Source organism: Melospiza georgiana, chromosome Z, assembly GCF_028018845.1.
Source record: "Melospiza georgiana isolate bMelGeo1 chromosome Z, bMelGeo1.pri, whole genome shotgun sequence".
In the NCBI taxonomy this organism is placed as follows: Eukaryota; Metazoa; Chordata; class Aves; order Passeriformes; family Passerellidae; genus Melospiza; species Melospiza georgiana.
Window position 1 is genome coordinate 2,374,651 of NC_080465.1, and position 21,216 is coordinate 2,395,866.

Consider the following 21,216-nt stretch of genomic DNA (forward strand, 5'->3'; position numbering starts at 1 on the left):
TGTATCTACCTGATTTTTGTGAGACAGAAAGTGGATATTATCTTGGAGTACATTCTTAATTAATCAGCAAAGAGTGTGCTCTGGAATTAGAAGGTGCCCAGAAGAATAACGAAAAAATTCCTTTTTTTCACCTAACTCTCCTCTCCAGGAGCAGGCAGATTGATATTAGAAGAAATAAATATAGCATTGCCTTTAGTTTTGGGGGGGTTTTGGGGGTTTTTTGGGGGTTAGATTTTTTTCTTTTTTGGTTGGTTGGTTGGGGTTTTTTTGTTCAAATAGTCTTTTTTCTGTACCTCTGCTGTTTCTTGGGTAAGATAGATTTTTTCCTCCTGACACTTATCAATTCACCATACCAAAAAATCACAGTATTTTCAACAACACAACATCCAGCTGTCACAGACCCAAATTAACCACAGTTTCACATGATCCTTCAACATAACATCTCCATTTCTCCTCAAAAGTCAGCGTTATTGTGTTGTTGCCTGAAATCAAAGCAGAAAAAAAGCCTTGCCACAGTATTAAAACGGTAAGATAAAAAAGAAGTTCCTTACTGGAAGCTTCCAGGTGTATCCATAGTCATGGGCTATGGGCACAATGGTATTCAATTTGTACAGTTTTCATAAGGTTAATTAATTAGGATATCTAAGAGATACATCCAATAGGAGATTCAGTTGCCCCTTGGGTTGGTGCAAGGGTTTCTATGCCCCAATTCCTGTTATGTCTTCTTATAGGTTCTCTGCTTGACAATAAGACCAAAAAGTATTTCAGGAATGTGCTAAAAGGTCAGCTTATTACTCTAAAATCTTGGAGAAAGGGTAGGAAAAATACCAGGAGCTGTATAACTGGTATACAGAGCTGTGGATGTATGAAAAGTGTATGAAATAGCATAAGAAGTAAAACTCTTTAGGCAACACCATTGAGGTCACAGAATCACCTGAAAGGAAGTTGTAGTCAGGTGGGGTTGGTCTCTTTCTCCAGGCAGCACTGACAGGACCAGAGAAGACAGTCTCAAGGTTCTCCAATGGAAATATAGGTTGGATAAGAGGAACCATTTTTACAGAAAGGGTGATAAAGTTCTGGAATGGCTGCCCGGGGAGGTGGTGGAGTCCCCATCCCTGGATGTGTTTAACAAAGCCTGGATGTGGCACTGATGCCAGGGTTTAGGTGAGATGTTGGGACTGGGTTGGACTCGATGATCTTGAAGGTCTCTTCCAACTTGGTGGTTGGACTCGATGATCTTGAAGGTCTCTTCCAACCTGGTGGTTGGACTCGGTGATCTGAAGGTCTCTTCCAATTTGGAATTCTGTGGTTGGATTTGATGATCTTGAAGGTCTCTTCCAACCTGGTCATTCTGTGGTTGGACTCAATGATCTTGAAGGTCTCTTCCAACCTGGTCATTCTGTGGTTGGACTCAATGATCTTGAAGGTCTCTTCCAATTTGGAATTCTGTGGTTGGACTCGATGATCTTGAAGGTCTTTTCCAACCTGGAATTCTGTGATTCTGTGCGATTCTTTGCTTTAAGCTTGTCAAGATTTAAGCCTGCAAAACCCCTCCAGCAATGCCGACACCCAACCTCCGCACACCGCTAACAACCCCGCCTCTCCCCCTTTCTCCCCAGGCCGCTTCTACTACCTGATCCACCCCACCAAGCTGACGTACGACGAGGCCGTGCAGGCCTGCCTGAAGGACGGCTCCCAGATCGCCAAGGTGGGGCAGATCTTCGCGGCCTGGAAGCTGCTGGGCTACGACCGCTGCGACGCGGGCTGGCTGGCGGACGGCAGCGTGCGCTACCCCATCTCGCGGCCGCGCAAGCGCTGCAGCCCCAGCGAGGCCGCCGTGCGCTTCGTCGGCTTCCCCGACAAGAAGCACAAGCTCTACGGGGTCTACTGCTTCAGGGCCTACAACTGAGAGGGTACGCCCAGAGCGTGAAAGTTTTTTGGGGGTTTTGTTTTTGTTTTTTTTTTAAGTGTGACAGATGTCTTTTTGTTGTTGTTGTTTTCTTTTGGGTTTTTGGGGTTTTTTGTTTTTTTTTTTTTTTTTTTTGGTGTGAACTCATGCAAGCTGCCAAAACTGTGATAAACCTCTTTTACTTACTGTAAAGAGTCATTTTCGTAGACACTCCCTCCTCCAAACCCATTGGTTTGGTTTTGGGTTTTGTTTTGTTTTAGTGTTTTGCTTTCTTGATTTTTTTTTTTTTGTGAGAATATCATTCCATAGATATTTTAAATTAATATAATTTAATGGGAGCTCTAGGTAAGGAACTTTTTAGATTCAAATTCTTTAAGCTATGTCATCCCAAAAAGATTATAATTTTCGTGAATGGGGCATGCAATAGAGCTTGACAATTGCTAGGGCACAATTATGGAGTGTAAGGCTACTCAAAGCAGAAGCTTTTAAAAGCACAGATTTTACATATTTGTACCAGTTTGAGAAACACTGCAAATTGATTATGATAGGAATTTTAAAATAAAACAATCTTTTTGTTAAAGGGGATCAGTGGGGTTTCGGAAAGAAATCTCACAACAATATATGTTAGCAAATAACTGTTTTCACTGGTTCACATGGGAACAACAGAGAGTTTAACAAAAGCAGCTAAAATGGTCCACAAAAATAGGACTGGTTTTACGATTTCAAACCTTGCCTTTCTGAAAAATAAGCTCATGGTCCCATGCATAGGAAGAAGCACAATTAGTTCTCCTGAACATTTCAATTGTGTTTTCGTTGTGTATAAATCATTGAGTGAATAATTAACTGATGAGAAAACTCTTCTTTTCTTCATCTCTCCAATTAAAGATGCCTGAGAAGTGTTGTATTACCTTTGAGTAGCTTTACTGAGCTATTTTTAAACTCTTAAAGGCCATTTGCTAAGCAGCATAATAGCATCTACTCAGGGCAGTTGTATAAATGAACTGCTGGACAGAGAAATTGTAAACTTTAGCAGCTTGATTTTACATTAGCCTTTGAAATGTTATTGTCTTAATTAAAGAACATTACAGTATTTAATATTTCTTAGCTACTTACACATCACAAGAAACAAAAATTAGAAAAAAAATATTTTAAATTGTGAAGTCTTAGACTATTAGACAAAATCTGAAACCAGCCATTAAGTTTTAGAAGAGAAAAAGGAAAAAACACTTAATTTCCTTACATCTTATTTGTATCTAAAAAATACATCTGTTTTTTAAACTATCAGTGAGATAATATAGTATCGCTAGCCCTGAATTATTTAGTTAGTCCTCCTTAGAGTTAAGAGAAAATAAAACTATTGAAATACTTCTTTTCACTAAATCTGCAGTGGTCTAGATGGAAGATGTTTACCTAAATCTGCCAGTGTCAGAGAAAAACACGCACTGTGCATGGTGCCTAGGATTTTCAGAGCTGCCTAAAGCACTAGGTCCTCCCTAAGTACCAGTATGAGGGAATTTGGGATTTCTAATGCAAGCTCACTTTGGATGCAGCAATTCTTGGTGCTCATCTTCAGCTACCTTAATGCAACCAGTTTTTCAGAGAGCAGGTGCTCGAGGCTTTCTGAAAATTTACTCCACTCATGGTGTCTCAAGCTGGATATCAAAAAAAAAAATAATAATTAAAAAAAAAAAAAGGCAGAGAGGCCACTGATTAAAAATATCTTGGTCTCGGGTAATCTCTTCAGCATTTTTTGATGTTCTCTATCCAGTATTGGTTCTACCACTTAAAAATGGAGAACTCTTTTTCCTACTCTACTCTTGCTGACTACGAAGAACTCAGAGGACCAACATTTGTATTTACACCAAGTTTTATAGCTGCCCACTCTTTCCATAATTTAAACGAGGTATAGTGGTATTTATCCAACTAGGACACAACCTGTATGCTTTCATGGATGGTTTGGTGTAGCTATTTTCCCATGGATGTGAGTAAATAAATCTCTTTCCCAGAGTGGTTGTGGTCCATTTTTAAGACTCTGTGAGCAAGCCAGGGACAAGGTATGGAAAGGGGCTGTAGCGTAAGGTGTATTTTATGGGAGTTCATTCCCACTGAACTCAGAAGCAAATTTCCATCCATCTGGGGATATTTGCATCCTCTGTGTTTATCTGTTCATACTTTACTGATGGAGCAATCTCAGTGCCAAACCCCCTCCTTTTTTTTTAATCCACAAGGAATTGGATTTCCTCAAAACGGTATCCCTTAGCTATAAATAGAGACTTACTACAGATCGAGTCCCTAAAATCATGCAACCTTTCTTGAACAGCCATTTTTTAAATCCATGCCCATTTCACACATTTTCTCTGGCCATTCAGAGCCTTCTCTGAAACCTTTGGAGAAAAGCAATGGAAATGGAAATAGAAATGTTAAATACCCAACAAGGAAAAGGGTATGCAAGAGTGGACCATGATCAAGAGGAATACGTGTCATTCCTTCATTCAACCTTCAGAAAATTTGAAAAAATGCAAATCATTCCACAGTTTTTCTTCTGAAGTTTGGACAGGGAGGTTGTGGGGTGGGAAAAGCTGTAGAGAATATCCAAGTGATTACCACAGCTAGATCCAGAGTTGCTGTAAAGAGGGGAGCCTTACGTAACTGGCTCTACCCTCCCCAAAGATCTGCTACATCTGGAGGAGGATGCTACATCTGCATGGTTTTCTTATTGCACAGAGGTGAAGAGACCCTCATGAAATTTTTTTTTTTTTTTTTGTACCTCTCCAAAGAAACCCCCCAGAGGGTTTCACCCAGACACACCATCTTTTTTTTTAATTTTTTTTTTTTTTTTTTTTTTTTTTGCAGGAATGGGGATTATATTTTGCCTGCATTAAAAAAAAAAAAAATTAAATAATAACGTACACATCCAACCCACTCGTGGGGCTGGCTGAAGTGCCCTCACTGCTAGACCAAAGGCACTGCTGGAAAGGCCAAGCTCAGCCTTTCACCAACTCTGCAACGCTCTGGAGATGGCTGGTCAGGTCCTAAATCACAGCAATCTCAGGCTTGCTCTTGCTTTTTGCCTTCTGTGTCCACACCTTCCCCGGGCTGGCCACGGTCCGGGCGTAGCATCCCCGACCCTGCCCCGCTTCCAGCGTCCCCCAAAGCCCAGCGCAGCCCCGGGAGGGTGGCCGAGCAGGCTCTGCACCCCGCACCCAGGGGCCTCCCCCTGGCCTGGCAGCACGAGGAGGGCAGCGAGGGGTCAGGGCGTCCGGAGGGACGCCAAGCTGACCGCCATGGCCAAATTTTACCAAAACCGCTGTTTTTTTGTCACTTGCGAGACGCCGCGTGCTCGGGGTGGCGAATCCCGCGTGTGGAGTCACACCCGCCGTGATGCCCCACCAGGAGCTCGGTAGTCTGATTTGGGATCAGGCTAGAATTAGGTCTGGTGTGTCCATATGCAACGCTATTGTAACAGCTAATTGGACAGTTTGGTGAAAATGCGTTTGTATGGGAAAAAAAAGAATAAGTGTGTAAAAAAAAAGAGAATTAGCTCTAATGTAAGCAGGTGTAAAAACCGTATGAAATGTGTATGATTACCTGAGAAGTGGGCACAAATGGACAAAAAGACACGAATTGTATTTATTTTTACAGCTAATGACTCCATTTCCTTTTATAATGTCAAATGTCAGGATGTTTTCTTATTTTCAACTAAGCTAGCTAGGTGCTTGAATAAAAACTTTGAAAAGCAGCTTAATAACTGGATTAAAGCCTGTGCTGTTTTCTGTTCATGAGAGAATACTGTTAGCGTCGTGTTCTCTATCATTATCTTCTATTTCACAATGTATCAGAATTTTAATGCCCATGAATTAACAACAATTAAATCACATTGTTCTTTCCAATATCATGATTTCTCCTTATTGACTGACCGTTCTTCTCCTCCTGTCTCAGAAAACACAAATAGGGAAAATCAAAATACAAAGACATTTACTTTGCCATATTAAACAATATGATTATGAAACTAAAGGGTGGGAGGGGAAAGACTACTCTGTGAATATGATCCACAAAGAAAATAAAGAGAACTGTATTCCAAATCCTTTGGTTTATGCTTCTTTGAAGCATTTTTTAAAGTAGAAGTGCAAGTACCAATTTCTTCTTTGTGTTTTCTGCCATCTTCTAAAATAAAATAAACCATAAATAAAGAAGGTGCTTTTTAAATTATTTTCATGGTTATGGTTGATGTGACACTGCACATCCATCTCTAGAAATTGGATGCAGAACAGCGTTTTGTGTATGAGAAAATTCATTAAATTATTTATATAATCCTCCAACCTTAGAAATTAAAACCCAACAAAAATCTCTCTTTGTAAAGTGAAATGAGAAAAATTTCCAGCATCAAGCAAGAATTAATTATTCAAAGCAGTTGGCCAGCTTTTCAGCTTCTGTAATCACACCATTTCTGCATTCTCTTATTGATCTGTGCCAGAAAATTAATCCTGAAACTTGCCTGCACTGCACCATTTTGCTGGGAAACACTAATATTCCATAAAGTTTTGGTACTTTGGTAATGTTTAGACACAGGAAAAAAAAGCTTTGGAAAATTTGTCACTCAGAACAAGGGAAATCTGTGTTATCATTTATACACGGTTGAGACTAATGCCCTTTACTTTCCAACAATTTAGTTTTAAAAAAATTTAAAACTTGCAACACTTCCACTTCACAACATTATTAAAACTGCCTTTTGAATAAACAGTGACTCGGTAGTAAGGATTGTAATTAATAGCAGCAGACTCCCTGCAATGATATTTTGCTGCTCAAAGTGCTGTCTTTGTGCTTGGAAGTGGCTGGATTTAAGACTTGATGGAACTACTTCAAAACCAGAAATGTGAAGATTTTCACCCAAACTCTCAGGAAATGATGGAAAGACTGCCATGGTGCTTAGCCCTTCTCTCATTTAATCAGAAATTATACCAGCGGCTTTCTGTTCAGCAACAGCCTGCCGTCCTTCTTGAAGGTTACATGAAGATGAATTTTAAACACATTTCTTAGCTATTTTCACTCTTTTTCAGAATTAGTTACACCAGATTAACAAAATAGATCATGGAGCAGAAAAATATCAATGCCAGGGAATTTGTTATATAAAGAGACAAGATTTCTCTGGCCCTCAAATTAAAAAAGAGAAAAAAAGGAAAAAAAATACCTTTTTAAAACCAAAAGGAATTTTAAAAACCAAAGCAAATCAAAACAACAACAAAACAAAACAAAACAAATCACAGCCACCACTGCTAACTTAAAATTATTGAATAATAACAACTGAAAAATAATTTCTCTTCTTCCTATGCCATGAACAGTGATGTTCCCTTTAAAACATGCAGGCTTCTGGAAGGCTCCTGAAGAAGAAGGAAAGGCAACAGAAAGTAATAATTTAGTTTCCCAACTTTCACACAGGGTATGTTATATTTTGTCTAATAATAATTATCGGGTTGCATATTTAATGTAATAATTTTTTTAGAAAACCCATCCAGATCAATAGTAAATCAAAAGTTTGGAAGGGATTTCTTCTTTTTCTTTGACAAGCCTTGATCTGGAGGAATTTTTTCGGGGAAGGGATCTGAGAATGTCTCAATCCATAAAGCTACACCAGTGTAAACTGTAAAGCCCATCCACTTCTTCAATATTTTGCCAGAGGCAAGCACTTGTTTAACAAAGGATAGCAGCCCTAACAGAGGCCTCAGCTAATGAATTATTCACTGGTGTATCTTCCAGTGCACCCAGTGGGTATTTAGTGGATTAATTTTTTTGAAATGCCAGCAAAACAAACCGAAAATGGTATTTCTTGGTACTGAATGAGGACAGTTTGGGGTTTGTTCTTTGCTTAAGAGATACATTGTAAGGCATTTCAGCTCCTTACTTCCTACACAGATATTCACTGTACTTATATACATGATGCTGTTTTTGCTTGCCACTTAATTTCATCCTGATTTCTTTAATAGCCGGACGAAATTTAAGTTCCTTGTTTCCTTTTATGCAGAAAAAGGTCACGTTTAAAAATTTTGGCGTTCCAGCTGAAACACAAGAGAGACAGATTGAGAAACCTTCTTCTCAGCAGAACTGGGCCTGCCTCTTACAATTAATTAGGATAAAACTACAGCATGAAATGAATTCACATTCTGTGTTAGCAAACTTGAGCCATCAGTGATGCTGCACTTCCCTCACTGCCAAGGATGTTTTTCATGAGGTTTTAGCTCTTTGTTAGCACCCCTGGTTTGGAACCTTTGATTGTCACCAGGAACAAGACAATCATGCCTCGAGAAACCACACCTAGAAAAACCACACCTCAAAAAGCAGAGGAAAGCATGACAGGAGGAAGCCAACAGCATTTCTGTCATGTTCAAATTCACATTTATGTCATTAATGCTCTCCAGTGGAAGAAGTACTTAAAGTGATCACTTGACCCTGCTTAGCCCTTTCTTGGACTAAAACATCTGCTAGCTAAGTGCTTCTAAATGTTTGATTATAACAAAAATAACAGTGATCTCCCTAGTTAGCCAACAATTTAAACGCTGTGCACACAGGTTAAGGTCAGCTACATATGTGCATTTAAAAAAAAATCAGTACAATTAATTGAGGGCAGCTCTGTGGTTTTGAAGTGCAGCTCCCAATGAACTCCACCTTTTTGCCCTTTTGTCTTGTTTAATACAGTTTTTGTGCTTGTGATTTAGGGGTCTTTTTTTGGAGGAAACTAAATTTGAAGCTCAGGATGAGGTGGGACATAAATGCATCCCATCTACAAGGGGAATAGAGCAGCCGGATCCAATCCTTGAGCCCTGGGACATTTTCATCCGTAGCGTGGATTTTTGTTTCAGGGCCTGAACTAAAATGCAACCTGATGGAAAAAAAAAGCCCCAAAACTCAACACTGTGCAGGTGCAGATGTGTCTGGCTGTGGCCAGTGCTGAAGATCCAGTTGGTCCAGGCTGGAGGGCAATCCAAAGAGCCTGCTCTCCTTTCCAAGCCTTCCCATGGACAGGTGTTGGGTTTGGGGTTTGATGACACTGAGTTGGTCACCTAAAAACACCCAAAAAAATTACTTTTTAAATTGTGGGGTCTTTTGCAGCCTACCAAAACAGTGATACAAAGAAAAAGAAAACAAAACCAAAAAACCCCAAAGTTATAGAGCTGCTTTTGCGCTCATTGACAGCGTCGCAAGCTGGCAGCCCTTAAGTGCAATCATCCCACTTTCATCAAGCCTCCACACCCTAATCAGCTCCAAAAGATCCAGGTAATCTGGTTTCTGCCCGTTCTTTATGGGAAACCAACAAAACATTTCTTTGTTTGGAGATCAGTGCAGCACAGTGTGATTAGCATGCACCCAGCGTTGCTTTTGTGCAAAGCCAGTTAAAATAAGATTTTATGCTGTTTCTGACTGCAATCAAGTGCAGCTCAGCTTTACTGCATCAGCTTGTCTCAGGGGAGTTTCTTGGGATATTTAGTTCTGGAAAATAGAGTGCTCAGCACAAAACTAACATTTGGGGTATTTTTAACCCTTTTTTATTTTTGTTTTTTTCATTTCTCTGCATCTCAACTCCACAGGACCGCCTTCACCTTTATTAGCCCAAAAGCACAAGAATATCCCCAAAATACAGAGCTAAGAAAAAAGGTCTTCAATTCTCACAGCTTCTACAAACACTTCTCAAGTTATCACATGGGCAGTTATCAGAAAAGGGCTGTGTCAAGGATGGCGCCAGGAAAAACTGACTTTCCCATTTTAAAACATGACCTTCAAGGCTGAACACTTCCAGAAAAGTTGATACCTACCCTTAGAAATTTCTAAAGATAGCATGTAAGTCTCAATCTTCTCTGCAAAAAGGGAAATAAATTGTAAATAAAAAATTAAAAAAAAAAACAACACTAAAACTAAAAAACCCAACCCAAACAAACAGTAAAAAACAAAGCAGAAAGAAAACCCCCCGCAAAATAAGCACACTCCTAGAATTTCTTTATAATAATTCTTAATCACAATTAACATTATTTATAGAGATGTTAATCTTTCCAATGCATTTTTCAAGGCTAAAGTTTCAGCACTGATGCACAATAGAGATGAATTTGATAATTTTCAGCCAATCCTGTGACATATTCTTTAAAAAGGCTTTTCTTGGGTATGTCTAACTGCAGCAGCAATGCTGTAATCATTCAAGCAAGGTCAACTGTACAAGGAATTCAGTAGCATTTCAAGGGGGAATTTTTTATTTTTCACAGACTAGAAGATTTTTCATTTTATCTACATTGTATTTCATTTAGAAATTTCTGCAACAAGGGGATCGATATAATTACTACTGTGAATTTTCATTTGGATTGTCCTCACTTTTAAAACATAATAATCGGGGATCAAAAAAATTAAGAGCTGAGAAACTTGTCATGGGGAGTCACACAGGAGCTAGAGCATTTCTGCTGCCCCAGGTGGGGCAGTAGCAACAACAAAAAGATAAAATATATAACTTTATGTGTTAGCTTTGGACACAGATAGAGGATGGTTTTGCTTAAAATGCAACTCAAGCAGGAGGAGTTGCAATGAGCAGTGTGGATGAAGTATTTCCCCATTTTATAGTTTTGTCAATCTCTGATGGCTACTGAAGATTAAATTATAAAAACCTTGTGTGTGAGGAAGAGCCATCAAGGCACTCAGCCCAGCCCACAGCTCCCCCATCTGATCTGGTGCTAAGGGGGAACATAATTTTCTGTATTTTTTCCTAAAGATCCCATGGAAATTGGGAGCAAAGAGTCAGGGGCAGTCAATCCATGTTGAGGGTCTGAGGATGGAGGTGTCTGAACACAATCCTGCATGCACATGCAGGTAATGCCAGGGCTCTCTGCCCAGGCATTGGACCTGCCCAAAATGGCCAAAATTGCCCAAAAATTGCCCAGAATTGCCCAAAATTGCCCAAAATGCCTTCTTTAGGACTTGATGGAACTGCCTCAAAACCAGAAATGTGAAGACTTTCACCCAAACTCTCAGGAAATCAAGAACACTGCCATGGGGTTTTGCCATTCTCTCATTCTCTCAGGAATTGTACCAGCAGTCTTCTGTTCAACCACAGCCAGTCCCCTGCCTTAAAGGTTTCAAGAAGATTAATTTTACCCATTTTCAGCCGTTTTCTCCCTTTTTCAGAAGTTAAAACTTTCCCAAGGTGTTGATTCAAGGCTGCCCCTGGATCCCTGGCAGTGCTCAAGGTCTGGTGGAACAGGCTTGGAACACCCTGGGGTGGTGGAAGATGTCCCTGCCATGGCAGGGATAAAGGACTGGATAAAGGATCCTTGCCACAGGCATCTTTTATGGAAAATCCTTTCCTTGGGATTTTTCCTCCTGAGAAGCTGAGAGGCCTCAGGAACAAAATGCAAACATTGATTATCTGCTGCTGTGGAATGCAACAGGTGCATCTGGGATTGGTCTCATGTGGTTGTTTGTAATTAATGGCCAATCACAGTCAGCTGGCTCGGACAGAGAGTCTGGGACAGAGCCTTTGTTATCATTCCTTTCTATTCTTAGCTTAGCTAGTGTTCTGAGATGGAACCTTTTCTTCTATTCTTTTAGCATAATTTTAATGTAATATATATCATAAAGTACTAAATCAGCCTTCTGAAACATGGAGTCAGATCCGCCTCTCTCCCCTCATCCTGGGACCCCTGTGAGCACCGTCACAGCTCCTTTCAAGCCAAACTCTGGTCTGACTTCAAGAGAAATACAGTTGAGATTTTGGGGGTCACATCTGGACTTGTCAAGCCTCACCCAGGGCATGTCCAGCACATTGCTCAGTGCAGCTGCTGTGGAGCAGCCCCTTCCTGCTGAGTGCAGCCACTTCCAGCTCAGCCTCCTGCAGAAAAGATCTCTCTCTGCTCAGAGGGCTATTTCAGCAAAAATGGTGAGACCTGGCACCCCACAATCACCACAGAACCATGCTTTGTGTGCACCCACATTGTATTTGCGGGGAATGCCCCAATGAAGGCAGGAATGACGAATCTGACTCCATGTCCTCAGAAGGTTAATTTATTACTTTACAATACAATATTATATTAAAGGATACTAAACTAAACTATGCTAAAGAATACAGGAAGGATACTTACAGAATGCTAAAAAGATAACAATGAAGAGCCCTGACACAGCTTGCTTGGCCCTGACTGGCCAAAGAGTAAAAACAACTCACAGCAGGATCCAATGGAACAATCACCTGCGGGTAAACGATCTCCAAACACATTCCAAAGGAGCACAACACAGGAGAAGCAAACGAGATGAGAATTGTTTTCCTTTTCTCTGAGGCTTCTCAGCTTCCTAGGAGAAAAATCCTGGGCAAAGGGATTTTTCCAGCGAATGTGAACGCCACTCATCTAAGGGTCTCCCTTGTGATAAAATTTATGCATGTCAGTGGGAAGAGGAGGCCCTGACCAATCAGCAATTCACATCTGCTCCTGCATAGCTTTTTATACTTCATTTCCATTACAAATTAAGAAATCATTCCAGTCCAGCTTTCACACAGAAGTCCATCTAGAGCCGTATCCTAAAACATAACCACTTTTATCAAAGCCTTTGCCTGGACCTTATTTAGCAGGCTAAAAATCATATCCAGGAAATGTGACTTAGAGTCATGAAGGAGAACTCTGAGATCAAATACCTGAACAGCACTGTGCAATATTTCCAGCGTGGCAGGGATTAAAAGTCCACATTAATAAATCCACCACATCTCCCAAATGCAAAGCAAAGCTTTATTAATCAGAACCCTTCAGTAAAAAAAACTTGCTGCAACTATTTGCCATAAAGTTGTAACATTTGCTCTGCTATTCAAGGATTTCCCCATCTATTTGGTAAATGCCTATTTACAAGCATTAAAAATGCAAAGCAGTGTTTATATTTAATTTTTAATTTTTTTTTCCTCTGAAACTGTGACCTAGCTCACTGAGTGAAAGAAAACCAAGGACTCTCAGGTATTTCTGCTCCACCAAAATTATTCACACCTTTAGCATGGATGCAGCAGATAAAACCTGAGAGACACTGCGAGGGTCACATTTTCACAGCCCACTTGCCCAGCAACACCCCCAGTGCCACACTTTCATCCCAAATCACTCCCACTGGAGCCTTCTCCAGCTCCTGGATGGACCATTGAGATTCTCAGCCAGAAAACGAAGTACCCCAGGCTTAAGTGCTCAGAAAGTAATTTTAATGAGCTATGGTGAACTGAAGTAGCCTCTTTACATCTCTCCCAGGCTAACATGGCTTTTCATCCTATTTCCAGGAGTCCTGAGGAGGGACTTTGCTTCATTTCCCTATATGGGTAACGGCAGTGCAGATTCCCAATCTGAACATAAAACTCCAAAGGGAATAAAAGGCATTGCCTCCTTTTGGGATATGGACACCCAAGGATTGTTGCAGCTTACAGAGATCCCAGATAGGGAGGGATCGTTTAGGGCTCTGACAGCTGCTAATTGGCTAATTACAGTGAGCAGTTTAGGGCTGATTAAAGCAGCTAGGCTGGGCTCTGGGTTTCTGAGATAACTGCAGAGTGGTGCTTCAGCACATGCAGGGAATTCAGAGAGGGATTGGTGCTGCCCCATCCTCCCAATCTTCACCCCAAACCAGCCCATTTGGGAGAAATGTCCCAGAATGCAGGAAACAAACACCTCTCATCTCATTATTACTGCCCACTATGCTGTGTGTCTTAAGGCATTTTCCTACAGTGATGCTGTAATTATATTTGCCATTAAAATCCTTGGCACTGTGTTAAATAAAGGATTATATTTGTATAATATAGGATTATAGTTAATAATATTTATTTATATTAATAATAAATATAAATAATAATATTTATATAATTATAATCCTATATTTTTATATTTATATAAATATAGGATTCTATTTAAAATCAGTTTAAATAGAATATATTAAAATATTAATATATTAAATATTATATATTATATTTATATATAATATAATAATATATAATATAATAATATATAATCATTATATAAATATAAATATAATATTATATAAATATAAATATAGATATAAATATAGATATAAATATAAATATTGCATTTAAATACAGAAATATATTTATATAGTATTATTATATATTAATTTATATATTTATATCTTACATATAATTGCATATATTATATATAATATATATTATTTATATATTATAATCAATTATTTATAAATAATGTATTATTTATATATATAATTTTTATAAAAATAATAATGTATTATCTATATATATTTTATATATATTATTTTTATAATATATATAAAATATATTATATATATATTTTGTATTTATTTTTATAAATAAAATACAGTAAATAAAGTAAAAATAGTTAAATATATAAATATATATTTAATGTATTTATATTTTATATATCTTATACATTATATTTATATAAAATATATGTTTGGATAAATAAATAAATAAAATTTATTTGTTTATTTATTTATTTATATGAAAGTTTGCCTAGAATTACAGATTTTTTTTGCCAAACTCTTCTGGGACTTGTGTCCACTATACAGGGCCACCATCAAAATAGTGACTTCAGGTGGGATGGTGATGTCAGGATGAGCAGTGAGGCCTTAATTCCCTTACTCCTCACTTTCTCGGTTGCTTAACCAGGAATGGTTAAGTCAGTGAGCATGCATGATGGGAACACAGTGAAAAACAAGAGTTTCCTCGCAGAAAAAAGCCAAAATTTACTGTTTTTAAAGGATGTTACTGTCCACTTCCAGGTAAATGATGCATTAAGATGTGTGTCCTTAGTTTTAAACCAGGACATCAGCAGGGCTGGTCCCAGGGCAAGAAGGGTAAAAGAAGGGCAAGAATGTGCAAGAAGGGTAAAGGCAGGGCAGGGATTGTGCTCCAGCCTCTGCTCTGTCCTCCCACAGCAGTGAAACCTACAAGTGGCCACAGGATAATTATGAGGCTTAACCCAAACCAGCACCAGGTCTAACTCCAGTGCTCAACTCAGCTGAATAAAGTTTTATTTATAATCAACTATAAATGCATTTATTCTTTCATTTGCCTTTCCCCAAGCTGAAAGTTGCTAAATATACATAACATGAAGAGTGAGATGTGCATCTTTGGTGCTCATCCAGACATCATGCTTCATCCCAGCGATGGTGACATTTCCCACCTTGGGTTAACAAATATGGAGTGCTTGGAGACCCTCTCAACACAAAAACCATAGTGTAAAAAGTACAGAAAATTATCCTTGCTGATAATTGTCCTTCCTGAATACTTCCTTCACATCAGCAGCACTATATTCGAAAGAAGGTGCTCTAAAATTTGGCTTAATGCAATAATTAATTAGTGTAAGGTGAATGTTTGGAGGGTTCGCTGGGTTAGGAGGGGATGGCACAGCAAGAGCTGGGCAAGCCCAAACCTTCGATGCTGCTAAAAAAGGCCCTTTTATTTTTGAAGCAAGTGCCTGCCCTGCGATCCCTCATACATCCCCTTTGTGCCTGAGGTGCTGTGCCATTTTTTCCCCTCTTGCATAGGGTGTCCTTTCACTATTCTTCTGCTTCTCAGCGAGGAGGAGGTGGGCAAGGACAGCAGGCTCATTTAAAGTGCTCTCCCAAGGCAGTGCAGCGTTTCCTCCTCTCCTTTTTTTCCAGTGGCTGGTGAGCAACAGAGGCAGTTTGTGAAGATTGGAGTAAAAAGAAACCTCAGGGTTTTTCTGTGGGGGCCGCTTGTTCGGCTCCAAACCCACGGCATCGTGTCCGGGAGCCAGAAAATTTAATGGAAATTGTTTCAGGGTTTTATTTCCTGCCACAGGCCTTCTGAAGCACTCTCAGAACTTTCCTTTCAGGTTGGGCTGGAGCTGTTCTGTATAAATATTTATGCTAGGGTGTGAAGGGGGAATCACCTTCCGCGCTCCACCCAGCAAAAATGTTGGAAAAAATGATGCATTTTTGGTAGTCCATTTCAAACATGTGGACAAGGGCAGCCTTTGACTGTATTTTACTTACTTTCTGGCTGGCATACACTGCAGTCTTTGCTAAAATCAAAAAATACAGAAAATATTATATTTTTTAGAAGCTAAGGGAGAAAATATTTTCTCTCTCCCCCACTCCCCTTTTTTTTTTCTTTTTTTCTTTTTTTTTTTTTTCCCATAAGTTTAAATGAACAGCATTCTGTAAAAGTATGTCTTCTGCTCAGGAAGTCAGATCTAGACATGAGGAAAACACTACCCCAATCAACTGAAAGAAAAATGCCTTTCAATGATGTTTCCATACTGGAAAAACAACAAAAAAAAAAAAAAAACAGGCTGATTCTGTAATGTGCTTCAGCAGTCAGAGACTCCTTTTTTGCCTGTTTCTCTCTGATTTCTCAGAACACAAGGGAGGAAGGACTCATCCTTAGGGTCCAAAGGGCCAAGCAGATATATTTTCTGGTACGGAAGGAGAAACCAGAGGCCAGTTTTGCACATTTTTTTGAGCTTGAGGTCTGGGGATTCCAGGATCCTTACACTTCTGTCTCCATACTTGACTCTTAACCTGATTTACCTTTTGTTTTATTTAGGTTGGAGCCATCAACTCAATAATTTTGTTGACTTCACCTTCTTCACCCAACCGGCCAAAAGCTTTGGGTCGCAGGAGCTCTCACTAGATAAACACAAACCATGGAACCAGAGAATGGTTTGGGTTGGGAGGGACAATAAATTTCATTTTGTCCCATTTTTTTGTCCCATTTGCCATGGCAGAGACACCTTTCATTGTCCCAGGTATTCCCAGCCCCAGTGTCCAGCCTGGCCTTGGGCATTTCCATGGATCCAGGGGCAGCCACAGCTGCTCTGGGCACCCTTCAAAGCAAGGTCACCACTGGCACCCTCCAAAGTGGCCTTGAAATTGCTTTTCTTTATTCATGGAAGGGGAATTTGGGTCGAAAACTGATAATCGTGGTTGCCAGGTGACACCACGCAGGTGGCGTTGAAGCCCTGTGCTTTCTGTCACCACACTGGAGTTTGAGTCTGTCACCACTTTGAGTTGCTGATGTTCAGAATCTGCGGCTGAAACGTAAATTTGGTGAGACACAGTGAGATTCTGACTGAGCAGAGCCATGATTTAGTCCTGTGGCCTTCCTGGAGGATGGCAGAGCCACAACTGCTGCTCTGATTTCTCCCACCAGGCCTGTCCAACATTTTTCCCCTCACAGAGAGAGGGAAAAACACATGCACTGAGGCTAATGAGCAAAAGAATGAATGAAAACTGAGTCAGGATGTGCCATTTAATTCCCACACTTCATTGATTGGCTTAATTTATTTTTGAACTTACATGGCTAAAACTCTATGCCAGCTCATGGTGAGTTTAGATCAGTATTTAAGAACTCGCTTTGGACACATTTGAAACTCCTGTTACGTTGAGTTTATGTTGAATTAGTGACTGACTTGCAGTATAAAAAGTAATTATAATGAAAACCTGGTCGTACAGCACAACAGTCTGAAGGCAGGGCTTCACAAAAGAGGCCATTCATTCTTCCCCAACCTATCCATATAAACAAACATTAGGCCAAAAAAATTCTGAAGTATTGTTCCAATCGGGTTGAAACCGATGAGTTTGATGGAGTTTGTCATTTGTGGAAGTCCTCCGTCAGTTTCAATTAATTTCCTAGCCTTTAAATAAAGTCCAGATGACTTCTTAACAAACAGCACTTAGCAAATAATTGGGATAGAACTGAAAGCCACCGGGTGAAACTTGCAGTTCTGTGGAGCCCAAATTCTGCATGAAAGGTAATGGAAATTGTCCATCCTCAATTGCAGAGGGCCCTGTAGCCCTAATGGAATTTATGAAGGCCCCTGACATTTCTCAGCTGGAATTTTTCTGACCAGCCCTGGGCTTCTCCAGCCCTATCATGTATTCACAAGGACCAAGTGAAAAATACACTGGAAATCTGTCAGGATTGGGACAAAAGAAAGGGACTCAATGACAAGGAAAGTCTGCAGGGAGCACTGGCCTCATTAGAACAGACAATGTAGCTGCCTTCCTGCCCTGAGAGTTCCAAAATAAAAGCTTAATTCATTCAATCTGGATCCATGTTGCCATATCTGGTGCAGGCAATTGGAGAACAACTATTTCTTTGCAATTGCTTTTTTTTTTTTCCCAACGTGCTGCATGCATCTTGCAGCACAGAGAAATCCTGAGCTGGCACAGTCCAAAATGGAAATAAAAAGGGACCAGGTAGGGGTGGGGATGAAGGTTCATGAATCAGCTTGTTTTATTTAAAAAAAAAAAAAAGGGAAACAACCACGAAGCTATTCTTGTTTCCAGGAACAATTGAACTTTTCAAACTCCAACTTTCTCACTCCCTTCCTTCCCATTTAGAGAATTCATCCTGAGAGAGGGGGGAAAGGCTGCCCATAACTTTTTTTTTTCCCAGTCCATTTGGAAGGGCACATGTTTACCACAAACTCATCCGTGTGGTGGTGTCTCCAGATTTGCTGTGCTGACTCTCGCACAGAGAGTCCCAGGGCTTGTGCACGTCCTTATCTCTCCTGGGCTGCAGATGATTTCCTCCACTGCGTGCTCCTGCAGAGGTTTGTGCTCCAGACAGCTCCGAGGGCTTGAGCAATCCCCAGCCCCGTGCCAAGGAGAGCAGGGAGGAGGGAAGGGGCAGCATTTCACATCCCATTTCACAGCATTTACATCACATTTCAGGGGCCGTCTCTCACAGACTGCTCCAAGAGCCGAAATGAGGGGTGTGGGACTGCAGGGGCTCTCCAAAATGCAGTTGATTGTATACAAAATGCAGTTTGTTCCATCCAAGGTGTCACAGCAGCCCAGGGCTGTGGGTGACAGAGCTGTGCCCACAGCTGTCAGCTCCAGCTGCAGGCAGGCCTGGACACCCTTTGGGTTTGGTTACAGTGCATTATAGACTTTTGGTTACAGTGCATTATAGACTTTTCTTTTGGTTACAATGCATTATGTACTTTTCTTTTGGTTACAATGCATTATGTACTTTTCTTTGCTGAGCATCTTAACACAGTAGAACCAATCCATACCTTAACTATTATCTGTAGCCCATCATAACTCCCGTAATTACCATATTCACGTTGCTGTTCTCCAATCACTAAAGTCAGTACATTACAGTTTAAGATGGAAGTTGTTTTTCAGTTTTCTTGCAGTGGGAACTTCTGGGACCTTTTCCCCACTTGCCACATTTGCTGCCTTGTCTGCCTGTGCTCTCTTTCTGCTTGGTGAAATCATCTTCTTGTTTGGGGTGGGTTTATCCTTTGCTCTAAGCCATAAAACCCCTTCTAACTAACACACCCTTGGCCTCCTTGGTTATCCAGTGAGACTGGCTCAGCAATTCTTTTATTCCATATCAAAACTTGCTTCCATCTCTATTCCTTCATCAGACTCTGCATTTAAAAATCTTTCTGCTGGGCATGCATATCTGTGAGACTTTCTTGTCAAACTTCCATCCTTCCCAACACTTAGGTCTGAATTTGTCTGGAGTCAGGAGAAAATGCAGACAAATCTTTCCACAGGCTCTTGAGGGGTGGATTTTGCTGCACATTTTGGTGAAGAAAAAGCCTTGTGAAGCAGCAACTCTCCTGCTAAGCTGGCTGGTCCTGGAGAGAGCAAGGGAGGGTTTAAATGCAGCTCTAATGAAGCATGCTGCTAATTAAGCAGATCCCAAACCCTTAGAGCTGTGTCCCGGGCTCTAAGGGCGCAGCACTCCACTCTCACTTGCTTTTTTTGATGTTTTGCACAAAAAAAAAAAAAAAAAGTGTTGCAGGGTACAGCCAGGCTTTGGCATCTCTGCTGGCGTGCATCAGCCTGTCTGGCCTCTCCATTTTTCCAGGCACAGTGAAAAAAACAAACACAAAATACCTTAAACTAAACACTTTTCAGCAGCTTGCAGAATGACAACACCCTTAAAGGCAAACTCAGCAGAGCAAAGCAGAGTTTCCCAATGAATCCACCCCACAAACTCCACTTTCCTTTGGAACCAATGGAAGCTCTTCCCAGTTTCTGGTCTCGGTTGGTTGGGATCTCTGCTGCGGTTTGGATGGGGATGCTGCATCCCACATCCCTTCCTGAGTGCCTGGACCCTCCAGCCCAGCTCCCTTGAGCACTCCAGGTCCAGGGGCTGTCCACACCATTGCCATATGAGCATCCTTGAGCCAGGTCTCATGAGCTCTTGGAGGCCTGTAACACACCCAAGGTAGCTCAGCTACCTTTGGAGGCATAAAAATCAGCAGGATGGCTTCTGTTGAAGTGCTGGAAACAAAAAAGGTTTAATACAAGGCAAAATAACAAACAGAGAGAAAGTAGCTTCTGTCCGATTTGCCATCCTCAAATCTGAAGTCTCCAAAGTCCTATGAAGTGTCTTTTTCACCTAATCTAAAAAAAAAAAAAAAGAAACTTCTAAGCTTCTTTCCTTTTTAAGAAAACAAAAAATAGTTCTGTCACTCCGTCAACAAAAACCGCATTCCTGCACACCATCCCGGCTCTGCTCCCCCAAAGCCCCACAGGCAGCACACACTTGTATTTTAACGTGTCTGTATTCCCAGGGCAGACTTGCGAATGCTCCAGCTGCGCACAGCAGACACAAAACCAGCACCAAAACCTGTCTTAGTCTGGGTTTACCTCCTACAGAGCAGTGAGACTCCTCTAAGTATTTTTATTTAGACGTCGAGTGGGACGCGTATCCCCGTATACACGTCCCACTCGACATCTAAATAAAAATATTTAGAGGAGTCTCACTGCCAGGTGTCTGACACAGAGCGTGAGGGACCCCTGAGCACCATCAGCAGCAAAAACAAAAAATGTCCCTGTGTGGGACAGCCCCACGTGTGCCAAGGTCTCAGCTGAGCCCCAGATGATTCATTGCTCTCCGTGTGTGTGACTCAGTTTTCCTTGGCACCTCTGCCTGGCTCCACAACGTTCTGGCTCCGTGGATTATTTCATGAGAAAGAACAGTGGCAAGTCCCCTCACAGACTGATTGGGATGAAGAAAATGAGGAGGGAAAGCCAAGGAGTAAAGTGCAACACTTTCCCCATCTTTTTTTGGTGGAAAGCCACGGAGATCTCGATTCCAAAGGAGCAGCTGGTGAGGTGCCACCCACAAAAACGTGGCAGCATTCAGGGATGGGGCACCCATCCAAGGGAGATAGCAAGGGCCACCCATTGGTGGAAGAAAATTTGGAAAGACAACAAATTCCTATTACTCACACCATCAAACCTGGAGCTTGCAGATATCTTATCTTTTATCGAGTGACTGCAGAACAAAATAAAGAAATCATGTTCTTCTCCTGATCAACACAGCACCAAGGGTT

At 40.8% G+C, this 21,216-nt stretch overlaps 1 protein-coding gene across 1 annotated transcript in view; it reads left to right on the forward strand.

Moving 5' to 3' along the window:
* HAPLN1 (hyaluronan and proteoglycan link protein 1) overlaps nt 1–1,909 on the forward strand; it is a 62,224-nt gene extending 60,315 nt beyond the window's left edge. The window contains exon 6 of the mRNA XM_058044245.1: nt 1,620–1,909. Within this exon, the coding sequence (XP_057900228.1) occupies nt 1,620–1,909 (290 nt within the window). The remainder of the gene's footprint in view (nt 1–1,619) is intronic.
* Nucleotides 1,910–21,216: the final 19,307 nt, after the last annotated feature.